General features: G+C 37.6%; 1 protein-coding gene across 6 annotated transcripts in view; it reads left to right on the plus strand.

Moving 5' to 3' along the window:
- Window positions 1–17069, plus strand: part of LOC121382734 (leucine zipper putative tumor suppressor 2 homolog) — a 118214-nt gene that overhangs the window by 87273 nt on the left and 13872 nt on the right. The window contains exon 1 of one of the 6 annotated variants that reach the window (XM_041512297.1): window positions 6192–7684. The exons of the other annotated variants lie outside the window; for them this stretch is intronic. Within the exon in view, the coding sequence (XP_041368231.1) occupies window positions 7676–7684 (9 nt within the window). The 5' untranslated portion in view covers window positions 6192–7675. Of the gene's footprint in view, window positions 1–6191; window positions 7685–17069 lie in introns of those variants that run through there. 6 annotated transcript variants of the gene reach the window in all.

Here is a 17069-nt window from a genome sequence, read left to right on the forward strand (position 1 = left end):
ATGTACTTATAAGGATTGTTTGTAATTTCTTTTATGTTCACTAGGGTATGAACTCTAAAAAAATCATCTGCAATCTTATGTGTAAACAGCTTCGCCAATTCACATGGTTTGCAGATGATTTGTTAAAAAACCCACAATCATTATACAATGTTTAAAAGATTTTTGTTTATAGACAACTGTGTCTTGTGTATGTTTCCCAGTCTTTATATATAGTTAACCACTGATGTCATTAATTGTTGTGTGGTAAGGTCACAGGTGGGATGTCAGGTTAGATAACTCTGGGGTAGAGATCCATCATAAAGTTATGCCTTCATGTAGATACATGTAGTTTTTCTCAACAAGATTCACCTGGCCCTGGAAAACATCAGATGTGTCAGATACCTGTAATCAGACACCTGTATCTATCTGTAATCAAGACAGTTAGTATAACAAGTTTACATTACACCATGTTATGTAGTTCATTTCACAACAAAATGTCATACAAGGTCTTAAGGAATGTATCATGTAGAATTTAAGAGAATTTGTTTATGGCCATTCTGATTATTTATACTACATTCATACCTAAAGTATACATTTTCTCCCAGATTCAAGTAAATAGTCTACTACAGGTACATTGTGTGTATGCATACATATACAGTATATTATATTCTAGTTACTATATGCATATATATTGTATTATATACAATATATATGTACACTATGTACCAATATATGTAATTTTTGTAATTTGATTTTGTGCATATTTTTTTTATAGATGCTATTTTCGGCTATATTTCGGCATAAAATCAGCTCTTACAAATTTGTCATTATAATAATTTAATTACATACTGGTACCCGGTAAATGTGATCACCTTCAATTACTTTTTTTTAACAATGATGACATTTTGATAGATGTCATTATATGGCTTCAGTAAGTTACTTCACTATTTCTTTGTCCTTTATATATAACTCAATGCAATATTGTCCAAAAAATTAAAATAAAACCTTAACAATAACAGTTATATTGTCACTTTTAATTTTACATATTGCATTTGACTCTTTGAGTGGTTACTGTTTCTTTGTCTTTTACATACTATACATGTAATTGAAATTCAAATAAATAAAACCTCATGGCATTTCATTTGACATTCTAGTAACTAACTGAAATGTGGTCAAAAAAGTAACTCATATTAAATATCAAGGCACTTTAATTATGCATAGTGTTTTGAGTAAGTCTAGCTCTCTGTTTGTCCGTAACATGTACATACAGGTAACTAAATAAAATATGGTCAAAAAGATAAAACCATTAATGATCATGGCACTTTAATTTTTTTATTTTACATATTATATTTGAGTAGACACTCTTTTCTTTGTCCTTCACATAACTAACTGAAATATATCCCAAAAGATAAAACCTCATTAATGACCATGTCACTTTAATTGTGCGCACTGTTTAGAGTGGGTACCACTTGACACAGGCTGGAGTTTCCATTGCCCTCTCGAGTGGGTTTTGTGCTGACATCACTGCTGATAACAATCTGGCGGTACAGTACAATCCAGCCAGTTGGTATTTACCTCGGGCCTGTGTTTGAGCTTGGATTAGTCTTACCTGTTGGGTCGACTCTTTACTTACCTGTGTGTACAATCTCTTTGATCACACCTTCTCTTACCTCCACTCAGTCGCAGGTGAGACACAAATACAGCTCGACTGGAATTTTCTGATTTAGTTGTTGTTGGGGGTTTTGTGTGTTTGAAACAATATTATTCAGTGATTTGCAATCTAGAAGGATATGAAAAAGGATTATTTAATTTGTTTCTTATTCAGGCAACTGTGTTTTTCATTCAGGTAACTTTGTTTTTCATTCAGGTAATGTGTTCTTTTCTTACCTGCTTACTTATGTATTCAGCTGCCAGGTGCAATTTGTCATGGCCATTTTGTGACTCATGTATTAGTTAACTACCAGTAGTTATCTGACATTTTTTTTATTAATTATAGAAAAATAAAATGAAAAAAGTGCATTGATTATTTATGGCTTCTAAAGACATGATGTTGCATGTTGTAACAAGGAAGGAGAAACCTAGTGTAATTAGTCATCATTAACGAAATTAATCTGTGAGTAAAAATAAAATATGTTCCTGTAATTACACATGTAGTAGACAGGTCTGTGCATCTAATAATGTGACAGTTATAGCCACCTATACAGGTGCTTAAAAACGATGAATGTCTTCATAGTGGGGCATCACAAACACATAGTAAATGGTTTTGAAATTTAAACAAAAAGGATAAAGTTCTATATTTTAAAAAAATAATATATTTACTGAAATTTTACAAGTATTTTGAATACTAACTAGGTTAGACTCTATAAAAATGTTTTTTTAATGTTTTATATTTGTACTTTTTTATTTTAATTTAGCAAGACTTTACTATGTCAAATTTTATTTTACTGTGCATAAATTAAGAAGAAAAACCTGAAACTAAACTGTCAATAATTTGTATGTTGTGCATAATGTAGCTAAGATATTTAAATACATTCACATTTTGTGTTCTCTGCTTATTATTCAATTTCAGTACCATGTAAATCAAGTTTATAAGACAATATACATTATAAAGGGTGTGTGTGTATAATACTATTTTTAACTCCCTTCCACCTCCCACATCCCCATCCAGTTTTGAAATTGACCTATTTTAAGGGGTGAAATTTAGTTTAGTCGGTTGAGTGCTCAACTAAGGTGCCTTGTAGGATCGAACCATGCACCTCAGTGGATCTGTTCAACTGATTGTGTTTTTCTCATTCCAACCAGTGTACCACAACTGGTCAAAGTACATATAAAAGATCCTTGGCTGCATCAGTAAAAATGTAGTGGTTTTCGTCTGTTGACTATGAGTCAGAATTACCAAATGTTTGACATCCAGTAGCTGATGATTAATAAACCAATGTGCTCTAGTGGTGTTGTTAAACAAAAACAAACTTGAAATTGACCTATTTTATATGATATGAATTTATAAGACTAAAGTACTGCTATTGCTTCATGGTTGCTATCAATGTGTGTTTTAAACTGCCTTATGTTTCTTGTTAGTATTGTATCAATATTCATAATGGGCTCGCATTGTTTTTGGGGTTTTTTGTTGGGTTTTTTTTTTTGGGGGGGGGGGGGGTTGCAGGATGATTTTTGCCTGAATTAAATGAAAATGCCAGAATCTGGATAACAATATTTATTCATATTAGCATTACTGCCAAACAGCTATATAGGGTTGCAAACTATACATATTTTTACATGGATTAATATTGTGGGTAGAATGGTGGAAATACATGGTGAAAAGGTTTCAGGCCAGCTAATTTTGTCCGAATATCTATCGTTTTTGGCTCCAATTTGAGTATTTGTTCTAAGACTAGGAGAGGACAGTTGCCTCGCATGCCGCCTGTCTCGTACGGTTATATCAATATTGTATTAATAAAGTTAATAAGATATAGTGTACATTATTAAGGGTATTTTTACAAACACACACACACACACACACACAAAGCCCAATGTTGTGTGGTGTATGAATGTACCTATTGGTCATGATTGCTGTCATTGTGTGGTGTATGAATGTGTACCTATTGGTCATGATTGCTGTCATTGTGTGTGGTGTATGAATGTGTACCTATTGGTCATGATTGCTGTCATTGTGTGTGGTGTATGAATGTGTACCTATTGGTCATGATTGCTGTCATTGTGTGTGGTGTATGAATGTGTACCTATTGGTCATGATTGCTGTCATTGTGTGTGGTGTATGAATGTGTACCTATTGGTCATGATTGCTGTCATTGTGTGTGGTGTATGAATGTGTACCTATTGGTCATGATTGCTGTCATTGTGTGTGGTGTATGAATGTACCTATTGGTCATGATTGCTGTCATTGTGTGGTGTATGAATGTGTACCTATTGGTCATGATTGCTGTCATTGTGTGTGGTGTATGAATGTGTACCTATTGGTCATGATTGCTGTCATTGTGTGTGGTGTATGAATGTGTACCTATTGGTCATGATTGCTGTCATTGTGTGTGGTGTATGAATGTGTACCTATTGGTCATGATTGCTGTCATTGTGTGTGTTGTATGAATGTGTACCTATTGGTCATGATTGCTGTCATTGTGTGTGGTGTATGAATGTATACCTATTGGTCATGATTGCTGTCATTGTGTGTGGTGTATGAATGTGTACCTATTGGTCGTGATTGCTGTCATTGTGTGTATTTTAAGTGATAATTAACACACAGATGCTGAAGCTTTCCGTGCTGTTTGTCTCGTTCTTTGATGTTCGTGTGTTAAACAAACTGTTAGTGTGTCGTTCTGCCGTGTCACTTTGTGATATTGTTTACAGCCTCCCTGCTCAGTGTGTGTCCCGGGTTTCAATCTGTCTTCTTTGTTAACTCTAGGATCAGAGCTGGGTTAACTCCAAGGTGTAACATGACTTCATCCTAATTAAATCTCTGCTGGGGGTCAGATCTAGCTCAGTTGGTTGAGCGAGCGCTCTCTTGAGGTGCTTTGGTCAAAGAAACACCTTCCTGCAAATGGAAAAATGTAGCGGGTTTCCTCTGATGACTACGAGTCAGAATTACCAAATGTTTGACATCCAATAGCTGATTATTAATTAATCAATGTGCTCTAGTGGTGTCGTTAAACAAAACAAACTTTAGTCAAAGGATCAAAACCCCTCAGTGGACCCATTCTTTGTGTCCAAACGAATGCCCTATAACTGATGTACCAGTATCAAAGGTCATGGTATGTGCTGTCCTGTTTATTGCAAGGTGCATATATAAGACAAATTGCTGCTAATGGAAAAATATAGCAAGTTTACTTTAAGACTACATTGTTGTTTGATATTCAATAACTGAAGATGACAAATCAATGTGCTCTAGTAGTGTCGATAAACAAAACAAACTTTCACTCATAGACTTGTTCTGACACTCAATAGCCAATTTGTATTGGCATGTCATTAAACATTCACTCATTCATTCATTCTGCGGCACTAATTATTAAGTCGATTGATTATCCGGTAAATAGTTTATCGGTTTATTATTAATGGATAAATTATGGAAAATGACCAGGAAAACAATGCCATGTGTTTGCCTGTTTCGCCATGTGCTTCTTTCGACAGTCTGCACATTTTTACCTTGATGAGCGACGTTCACAGAAGTGTGGTGTGACATTCCTCCAGCTGTGGGTGTCACATGCTCACAGTCCTTGCATTCTCAAGCTAATGGAAAAATCCATCCTTATTGCCATAAGAAAAATAAAACACATCATTTCATGGGTTCTTCTATTCTTACAGTGTAACATAGATATTTCAGCAGAGCTGTAACTTGAACAATTCATTATGCAAGCACATAATTTACATATTTGTATTTGTTTTGGTATAAAACTAGATCATTTGCATACAGTTTTCTTGTACAAACAGCTCATTTGCATAGAATGTTTATAGAGAACCAGCTCATTTGCATAGAATGTTGATGTAGAAACAACTCATTTTCATATAGTTTTCATGTACAGGACAGTCAGACCTGCTCAATAAGGGTTTTTATAGGCATTTTCAGAGAAATACAGTACATATGTATATTAGTCATGGGGTACAGGCTGGAATGAAAAAAAGCTACAAATAAACATTGGGCCCACAAAGGATCAAATGTACAACCCATTGTACTTACACTTTATACCAGCCTTAACTAAAAGTTGTTGTTGATTTTGTTGTTGTTTTATAAACCTCAGTTGAATAGAAGCACAGAAATTAAGTTAAATGAAATTAATAAAGTGACAGATTGTGTTTCCATACAGTGATGTTGCTCTTAAACACAGTGGTGGCCGTCACAGCTGGTTCAACTGTACTTATAATTGATTACATTTCATGTAAACTGAGACAGTATTGTGCTTGACACTAATAGGGTTATTTAACAGAGTTAGTATACAGTTGGTGTGGTGCCCAGTCTTTAGCACACGTTTAGAGTATTGACTACTCTAGGTGTTGTGAATAGAAGCATTGACATGGGTTTTGTTCACACCTTGTTTTGTTTGCCCATGGCCCCTATCTATAGCAGGGAGAATAATCAATAACACATGGCAATTATGGCCAATAATACAGCATCGTGCTAATGTGGACCCAATAATAATCAATATCCCACATCGTACCTAGCATTTGTATGTATGTATCTTACAGGTAATGTACATGTCGTATGTTGCAGGCAGTATATATATATTCTCATATATTACTCAGGAAGTTTACTTTGATTTTACTGATCTTCTGTGGATTATTTATACTCTGAATACAGATGTTTTGTGAAGGTTTCTGATTCGGGGTGGCTGTAGTTAATCATCTGTTTGTGCTGGTTGTGTTTGACTGTTACTCGGATACATGGTGTTAAAGGGTGAATACAGATTTGGTGTTTTTAATACATTGCTATATGTTTTGTGAAGGTTTCTGATTCGGGGTGGCTGTAGTTAACCATCTGTTTGTGCTGGTTATATATGGCTGTTGTTCAGATACATGATATTAAAGACCAGTGTTAGTGTTATTGATTGATTCAGGTCTGCAGTGGATTGCTGTCTAAAACTTACAACAACTTGACCCACTAGATGATGACTGGGTTAATACCTGTAATTTACAACAATCCGTTTGTCATCAGACAGCTGGTTTTATTGTTTCCTGACAGTGTATTGTGTGCAGTGTGTATGAGAAGTGTTCTTTTCATAGACAAAGTGTTTTCAGTGTGCTGAATACGGAAGAACTGCACTGTTGTAGAGTCTATGAACTTCACACTGACAACATGAACAAATGGTTTTCAATTTGCTGAATGAAGAACAACTGGCACTGTTGAATAGTGTCTGTGAACTTCAGGTTGATAACATGTAGATGTCAAACCAAACAGTGAATGATTTTTATTCAACTTATAAAAGTAGATTACATGCAGAATACATTTTTGCATGGCCATGCTCAACAAGGTTGAGGCATGCCTATCGTGGACCCAATTTTTGAGTTACAAGGTGAATTTTATAGTGTAGCCAACATTAAAAAAAATTACTGTATAAAACTACTACAGATTTTAAACTAAAAGTTGTTCACCCACTCCTATTGGAATGGAGTACTTTGAAGAGTGAGTGTTGTTGTTTATATTACACTGCAAGTAACTCTGTTTACCTTGTCTGCAAGTCTTCAAGCAAGATGCAAGGGATGGTGACTTGATGGTAAAGTGCTGTCAGTCTTTGGAGTCCTAGAGTGTTATCTGTGTGCTGTATACACCATTCTGTCATAAAGCTGACACTCCTGTTTGTGTGATAACAAACCTGGTTACACATAGATATATCTGGAGAGATAAGAAACCTGGTTACACAGAGATATCTGAGAGATAAGAAACTGGTTAGATAATACTGTGTGGTCTGGTGGTTTGTGCCAGGACATCTGGGTGTACTGTGGAGATAGATGAACATCAGAAGACAAAACACTGTTTATAACACTAACAGTCTGAAGAATCTAGGTTCAGTAATATGTGTTGTGGAGTTTATCCAAACTTATATCACAACTATCAATATAGATATATCTACTTTTCTTAACTGCAAACATGCTGTAAAACACTTGGTTGGATCATACCTTGGTTGTGTGTGGATAAAAAGATGTTCATATTTTAATTATAACGTTAACAGAGGAAAGTGACAACAAAAGAATGGCCTTGGTAAGTAATAAAGACTGCAAATATTTCTTAAATAGAAGGAAGGAAGGAAATGTTTTATTTAATGACATACTCAACACATTTTATGTACAGTTTCATGGCATCTGACATATATGTGGTAAAGGACCACGCAGATATTGAGAGATGAAATCTGCTGTCGCCACTTCATGGACTACTTTTTTCAATTAGTAGCAAGGGATCTTTTATATGCACCATCCCACAGGCAGGATAGTACATACCACGGCCTTTGTTACACCAGTTATGGAGCACTGGCTGGAACGAGAAATAGACCAATATCCTAGATCCATTGCACATCGATCCCCATCAGTGAACCCATTGGTCTATTTCTTGTTCCAGCCAGAGCACAATGACTAGTATATCAAAGGCAGTGGTATGTGTTGTCCTGTCTATGGGATGGTGCATATAAAAGATCCCTTGCTACTAATGAAAAAATATAGTGGGTTTCCTCTCTAAGAGTATATGTCTGAATTATCAAATGTTTGACATCCAATAGCTGATGATTAATAAATCAGTGTGCTCTAGTGGTGTCATTAAACAAAAGAAACTTTTTGTTATTGTTCAGCGTAATGTTTTCTGTTACAGCGTAAACAAAACTATTTGCAGGCTTCTTTATTGTGTCTTGTCATTATCGTTATGCTTAATATTTTCTGTCAGTACAGCTCCAGAGAGACACGTCTTTGAAGTGAACACAAACAAAGTATTTAGTGTATATTTAGAGTATCATTTGTTTGTTGTTCTCTTTGATTCTCTTCACCAAGGTGAATGTTTCTTTGTGGTATGTGTAACATGGACACCTGCTGATATCTGTCAGAGACTCTGACTAGCTTTTGATGATTCTCCGCTGAGATTCTTAGTGGCTGTGACCACATTAATATGTACACACAAGCTTTGATGTCATGTCTTTGTGTATAATTAAATTAATCTTTGATGTTCTGTTCATATATGAAGGTCATTTATTTCTAGTCACAAGAAAATAAGATGTAGTTCACTTGTAATGAGTAACTTAAGGGACAGTGGGTGGTAGGATCAACTGCCTCCACCCCAGCCTCCCCCTGCTTCCACCCCACCCTCCCTCCACTCCACCCTCCCCCTGCCTCCACCCCACCCTTTCTTACCTTTACCCCACCCCCTGCATCCACCCACCCTCTTCTGCCTTCACCCAACCCCCTGTCTCCACCTCACCCTCCCCTGCCTTCCCCACTGACTGAATAAACCCATATATTATATCAGATTTCCTCTTTCAGTCAGTGCCCATTACTAAACATGTACATTATAGACCTTTGGAAATATTTAAATATTGATGTAATCCATTAATTTATAGGTTAAGCAAAAAACCCCAAATCATATCCTGAATTTAATGTTCAACACAAAATAGGTTAAGCAAAACTAGACTTGTTTGAGCAACGTGCAAATGAAATGATCGTTCACACTACTTAATATATTAAAATGGGACAATTATGACAGTATACATTTAAACAAATAAGAGAATAATATAGTAGGGTTATAATTATTCCTATTCTAATTTAACAGGGTTGTTTTTTTTGGAGGAGGGGGAGAGGTTTGGGATTTTTTTTTTTTTTAAGTGTTTTAAAATTATTATACCACTTATTTTCAGTAAAGATAATCAATTGAACTGTCAAAAAATGCACACACACAAACATGCACACACAACATACATGCATTACTTTCTTATTGACTGGAATGTTATCTGAATGAGTTCCTTCTTCGACACTTGTAAGCACTCTCTCCATAACAAGTAGATAAAAGATTAATAAGACCCACGGGTGAGGCTTGTAAATGCTGGCTGTATATAAACACAGACGTGTAGATAAAAGATCTGGTGTGGACTGGAAGGGCCCACAGGTTTGGTGTCAAATTCCACAGCCTGACAAGCAGATCATATCAACTTGAACCTGTCACACTGTTTGTTATGACTAACTTTCTGTTATGAAGCACTTCATCAGGGAAAATCTCGTCACAGCCAGTGCTCCATGACTGGTATATCAAAGGGTATGGTATGTACTACCCTGTCTGTGGAATGGTGCATATAAAGATCCCTTGCTGCTAATCGAAAAGAGTAGCCCATGAAGTTTCCTCTCTCAATATCTGTGTGGTCCTTAGCCATATGTTTGACGCCATATAACCGTAATCAAAATGTGTTGAGTGTATCGTTAAATAATCAAATAATAATCCTGGGCTGGGAGCAAGAGGTGCCTCCTACTATTATTAAAATGTATAGCAGATATAGCACATTTTGCTCTCAACTGATTGTCAGATACATTTGCTGTACATAACAGAACAGAAAATGTCACCAAGTTATTTACTAACCTTAAAAAATTGTAGGAATCTAGTTTTTTAAAAAATAAATATTAATTATTACATGAAATTATTGTACTAAATCAAAATAAAATTTACTAAATGTTTTTAAAATTAGCTTTTGCCAAATTTTTGCAACTGCCAGAGCCAGTCCTGATGTCTGAATTTGACGTCAGATTCTCTTCCAAAAAATGTTATGTTGTATTTCTTTTTTCTTTTTCTTTTCTTCCTAATGAGGTTGGTTAATACACTATGTATATCATTGGTTTCTTGTTACAGTTTACACAGCATAATGATTATGTGTAATTTGGAGCACCTTAAAAACATTTAGAGCCAAAATTCCTTCCAATCCCAAACAAAATGCCATCTCATATACCCCTGCCAGCAATTGGTTTCTTATTTAATGCTCTGCTGAACCATGTGATATGGTTACCAAATGATTACCATACTGGTGCTTGTTACATACATATACAGTGAAACTTGTCTAAACTGGACCATGAACAAACCGAAATCCTGCCAAAACCATTTTATGCATGGTCCCCAATATTCTATATACTAAAACATAACCCTGTAAACACCAGATCCTGTCTAAATCAGACAACTATTACTGTATTAGGTCCCTGAGGTGATCTGGTTTAGACAGGTTTAACTGTACATTAAGCATGCATTCCTTCCCTGACCATTCCTCTGTCCTCGGTTTACAGTGTGTTAAATCATGTGTGCTGCTTGCCCCATGGTCATAAAGTTCACAGACACCCACACATGTATACACACATACATACAGCCACACACAGACACCCACACATACAGCCACACATACACACATACACCCACACAGACACCCACACATACAGCCACACATACAGACAGACAGACACCCACACATACAGCCACACATACAGCCACACATACACACATACACCCACACATACACACAGACACCCACACATACAGCCACACAGACACCCACACATACAGCCACACAGACACCCACACATGTATACACACATACACCCACACATACACACAGACACCCACACATACAGCCACACAGACACCCACACATACAGCCACACATACAGCCACACAGACACCCACACATGTATACACACATACATACAGGCACACACAGACACCCACACATACAGCCACACATACACCCACACAGACACCCACACATACAGCCACACAGACACCCACACATACAGCCACACAGACCACACATACAGCCACACATACAGCCACACAGACACCCACACATACAGCCACACATACACACAGACACCCACACATACAGCCACACAGACACCCACACATACAGCCACACATACAGCCACACAGACACCCACACATGTATACACACATACATACAGGAACACACAGACACCCACACATACAGCCACACAGCCACACATACAGCCACACAGACACCCACACATACAGCCACACAGACACCCACACATACAGCCACACATACAGCCACCCACACATGTATACACACATACATACAGGCACACACAGACACCCACACATACAGCCACCCACACATGTATACACACATACATACAGGCACACACAGACACCCACACATACACCCACACATACACCCACACAGACACACAGACACCCACACATACAGCCACACATACAGCCACACAGACACCCACACATACAGCCACACATACAGCCACACAGACACCCACACATACAGCCACACATACAGCCATACAGACACTCACACATACAGCCACACATACAGCCACACACACACCCACACATACAGCCACACAGACACACAGACACACATACACCCACACAGACACACAGACACCCACACATACAGCCACACATACAGCCACACAGACACCCACACATACAGCCACACAGACACCCACACATACAGCCACACATACAGCCATACAGACACTCACACATACAGCCACACATACAGCCACACACACACACACACACACATACAGCCACACAGACACACATACACACATACACCCACACAGACACACAGACACCCACACATACAGCCACACATACAGACACACAGACACCCACACATACAGCCACACAGACACCCACACATACAGCTACACATACACGCATACACCCACACAGACACACAGACACCCACACATACAGCGACACAGACACCCACACATACAGCGACACAGACACCCACACATACAGCCACACATACACACATACACCCACACAGACACACAGACACCCACACATACAGCCACACAGACACCCACACATACATCCACACAGACACCCACACATACATCCACACATACAGCCACACAGACACCCACACATACAGCCACACAGACAGCCACACAGACACCCACACATACAGCCACACATACAGGTATTGCTCCTCTTTTGACGAGTGTCATATTTATGACAAAAACATGGCACATGTTTACTTTAGATGCATGTACACCTGAGGGGGGCAGGATTTCACTTGGTCAGTTGAGTGCTTGTTTGAGGTGCTTGCATCACAGGATCTAACCACCTCAGTGGGTCCATTCGACTGATTGGGGTTTTTTCTCATGCCAACCATTGCTCCACAACTGGTATGTCAAAGGCTGTGGTATATGCTATCCTGTCTATGGGATGGCACATATTAAATATCCCTTGCTGTTAATGGAAAAATGTAGCGGGTTTCCTCTGATGACTACATGATCAGAATTACCAAATGTCTGACATCCAATAGCCAATAATTAGTTAATCAATGTGCTCCAGTGGTGTCATTAAACAAAACAAACTTTAACTTTAAATGCATGTACACCCGAGATGCTTGTATTGTAGAAGCAATTCCCTTTGGTGGATCCATTCTCTGGTGTTTTACCCATCCAAGCTAGTTCCCCATGACTGGTGTATCAAAGGCCATGGTATATGCCATCCTGTCTGTTGGAAAATGTATACAAAAAATGTCTTTCTGTTAATGGATTAATATATTGGGTTTCCTCTAAAAACAATGTGTCAGAATTACAAATGTTTGCCATCCAAAAGCTGATGATTACTAAATCAATGTGTTCTAAATGGTGTCATTAAACAAACTTTTAACTTTGTCTTACAATGTCAGTGGAATATGACATGGTCAGTTGGCTAAATACATACTTTTAATGTAAATTATCGCCTATTTACGGACGTTACATGGATATAAAAGATCCTTTGCTTATACTGGAAAAATGTAGTGAGCTTTCGCTGAAGAATATGTGTCAGAATGACCAAATGTTTGACGGCCAGTAGCCAAAGATTAATGGATGTGCTCTGGTGGTGTTATTAAACAAAACAACTTTGTCAAGTAAGTCAGAGCGGTGGGATGTAAATCAGTGGTATGTAGTGTTCTGAGGTGCAGTGAGTCATAGGATCGATCCTTGTTGGTGGACCTGTTTGTTTTCCCATCTCATCCCATCCTCCACTTGTACCAGTATCACACCAAAGGCTGTGGTATTTGTTGTCCTGTATATCCTGTGTCATGGCAGCAGATTTCCGTTTACTATCTCGACCAACAGTTGCAATAATGGTATGTTAGACACCAAATAACCATACATGGAAGAATGTTCTAGACCTCACCTTAAACTTCACCTCCCCCCTCAGGGTTTCTGCCAGAGTGTAAAACAGGTATGGTGCCATTCCCAAATTTGTTTACAGATTTATTTTTAAGTTAACCTTTTGACAAAATTAATTATTCATCATTACTGTAATTTTAACCCATTTTCTTTCTGGGGGAGGCCCACCATACCCTCTGTTGCCTGTGGTTGCATTCAATTCCATAGTGCCATACCCAAAATTTCTTTCTAGCAGACACACTGCCCCTTCAGTCCTGGGCCCTGTTCCACAAAACAATCTTAGCCCTATGCACTTAAGTTGATCTTAGGGCTAAGATCGCTTCGTGGAATGGGGCCCTGAACTCAGTCACTGGCATATCCAGAGGTTGGGTCCAGGGTAGACATGCCTGAAACCTTGAAAAGGATATGGGCATGTTAATAGAGTTCAGGATCAAGAAAACTGTGCTGAGGTCTTGATAAGCTGTGCTGAGGTCTTGATAAACTGTGCTGAGGTCTTGATAAACTGTCCTGTCTTTTTATCACGTTAGTGTTCTCGTGTTTAGCTACTTTAACAAATCTATCGAGGTCCTGGGGTGAATTTTTATATGATTATTTTGTTTCAGTCTATGCATATTTTGTATTCTCCCAAATAAGCAAACAATAGAAATCATCACATGTTAAGCAGCTTAACAAACCACCTTTTTGAGGTGATTGTTAATCACTGGCTTCACTACAGTTACCCAAAATGTACATGTAGTTGAAGGAAATCTTTTCATTCATTGCTCATAATGTGCTTTGAGGGTGTGACCATACATACAGTGTTAACGGTTTCCTTTCTTTATAACCTCAAGTGGGTACATAATGTTATACACACGTGCCATTTTATTACTTAATATTATGTCATTAATCTGCAATTACTTTCTAGTGTTCACTCTAGAAGTGTTCTAGACTGCAGTCTTTTTTAACAGACATATATGTATCAGCACACTTTAAACCACTGCTGTTTGGTGGGACATGTTGAACATATAATTATGGAGATGGATAAAAACTCGCTGTCAAAATATGGGCAACTCCCACTGAAAAGAAGGGATCCTTTATATGCATTTTCACACAGACAGGACAGGACATACCACAGCCTTTGAAGGACCTATCATAGGGCACTGGATGAGCTGGAATGAATGAATGTTTAACAACACTCCAGCACAAAAAGACATTGGCCATTGGGCGTCAAACAATGGTAAATAAGGATACAAAAAATAACAGAAAATATTATGGCTACTTTAGAATTAATAACATGGGTGGAGGTTTAAAACATTTTATATACTCATGACCAACAAAATAGTTTATTTAAAATAATCCAGTGGTTGTGGGTGGGGTGGGTGGCAGGATACCAACCAGGCATAAAATACAAATTAATTGCTTCCCACCTTTTCCATTTGATCAATTTTGAAAAAGCTCTTATTAACAAAAGGATTGTTTATCAATTGTTCATAAGACAAATCAAGAGAGACCCCCACTCTTTCTGGGCCTCTCCCCGACAATTGTGACTCAAAACCGAGAAGGCTAACATGTACGTACCTAATTTCTTCTCTGGAATGTGTAATATTTTATAGCTTGGAGGGGATTATCACATACATGTATTTATGACACGTGTGTGATAAGTGACCGGTATATACACAGTGTACCCCGTGTTTAGATTTGTTCTTGATAATTGTCTGGTGTCTTGACTTGTCTGTCAAGATCTACATTCCGCAGTGTAACACATAATACAGGGTTAGCTCACAGATGTAAGGAGAGGAAAGGAATAGCTGTTTGTTTGTAATGGCTGACATCAAATGAGTGTTTCATTTGGTGTTGAATGTAGTTTAAAATGGGTTGAGATATTGTTAAACAAATAAGGGGCGGGATGTAGCCCAGTGGTAAAGCGTCCACCTGATGTATAGTTGGTCTAGGATTGACCCCTGTTGATGGACCCACTGGGCTATTTCTCATTGCAGCCAGTGCACCATGATGGTATATCAAAGGTCGTGGTATGTGCTATCCTGTGTGGAAAGGTGCATATAAAAGATCCCATTGCTACTAATGGAAAACTGTAGCGGATATCCCCTCTAAGACTATATGTCAAAATTACCAAATGATTGATATCCAATAGCCAATGATTAATAAATTAGTGTGCTCTAGTGGTGTCATTAAACAAAACAAACTTTTTAAACAAATATTCCTTTCCTTTTTTTAAGCACTGAACCCATTTTTACCTAAACTGCTCCTGATAAATGATGTGGCATTGGCTGAAAACACTGAAAATTGTTAAATTGGAGAAAGATCATGTTATTTGTAGGAAGCTGAAATTTAGGTTTTAAATATATAACTGTAATATTTGTATTAATATTTGTATTACATGTATTAGCTTTTGGGATGGCAGTGGTGGTGGGAGTTCAGGATTTAACTCAATTAGTAAAGTGCCTGTGGATCTAAAGCCCTTCAAACCCCCCTTGATGGACTCGTTCAGTTTTTCCCATTCCAGCTAGTGTCCCACAACTGGTATTTCAAAGGCTGTGGTATGTGCTGTCCTGTTTGTAGGAATGGAATATTGTGAGATTTCCTCTGATTCTGAAGACTGATTCAGTAATCAGTGTGCGCTTTTATTTTATACCAATCTATAAGTATAGCAAACAGTTTTGCTAAGTTTTTCAAGTACTGTTACTTACATGTTTGACTGTACGTTAACATACAGACCCAACTGCTGTCAAAATTGTGTACACCTGACCTTTCGTTGACCTCATTTCTTTGGGGGGTGGGGCCTCTTGAACCGACTGCCATAAATGCTTCAAGATTGCTTGGAGGGATAATGTTACAGAGTTTAATGTGTCTATCATGTTTACTGCCGGTATATATTACACCAGTTTGTGATGTGCATTGTAGTTATTCTGTCTATGCGATACATGTGTGTATTGTATATATGCGATACATGAATATATCGTACATGTGACAAGCGGTTCAGACTTGTGATATTTGTTCTATGCTAGCTGTCAGCTGGTTTTGATTTATGGCTACAGTGTGTTGGCAATTCTATATAAATATGTCGTTAAGTGGATTTATTCTGTTCCAGTGTTAAAACCAGTAAACGAAACAAAGAAATACATAAGTACAACATGTATGCATGCATGGTTGAATGTTTTTAAAACACATTTTTTAGATTTAATGTAGATGACAAACACGTACTGACTTGTACATGTAGATGAATTATGTACGTATAATTTCAGTCAAGTGTCAGTCAAGTGTCGTATGACTGAATTACTTCTAAATTGTATGATTTTAACAATTAGGTGTAGTATTATAAGGCTGTTTATGATCAATTATAGTCTAAATTTTAAAAATGTTCCAGAATTGGGTGAAGTTTTAGGGACCATTCATTATCAAGGCAAACTTTGTTTTACTTGAAGTGGGATTTAGTTTAGTCAGTAAAGTGCTTGCTTGAT

Source organism: Gigantopelta aegis, chromosome 10 (assembly GCF_016097555.1).
Source record: "Gigantopelta aegis isolate Gae_Host chromosome 10, Gae_host_genome, whole genome shotgun sequence".
Taxonomy (NCBI): domain Eukaryota; kingdom Metazoa; phylum Mollusca; class Gastropoda; order Neomphalida; family Peltospiridae; genus Gigantopelta; species Gigantopelta aegis.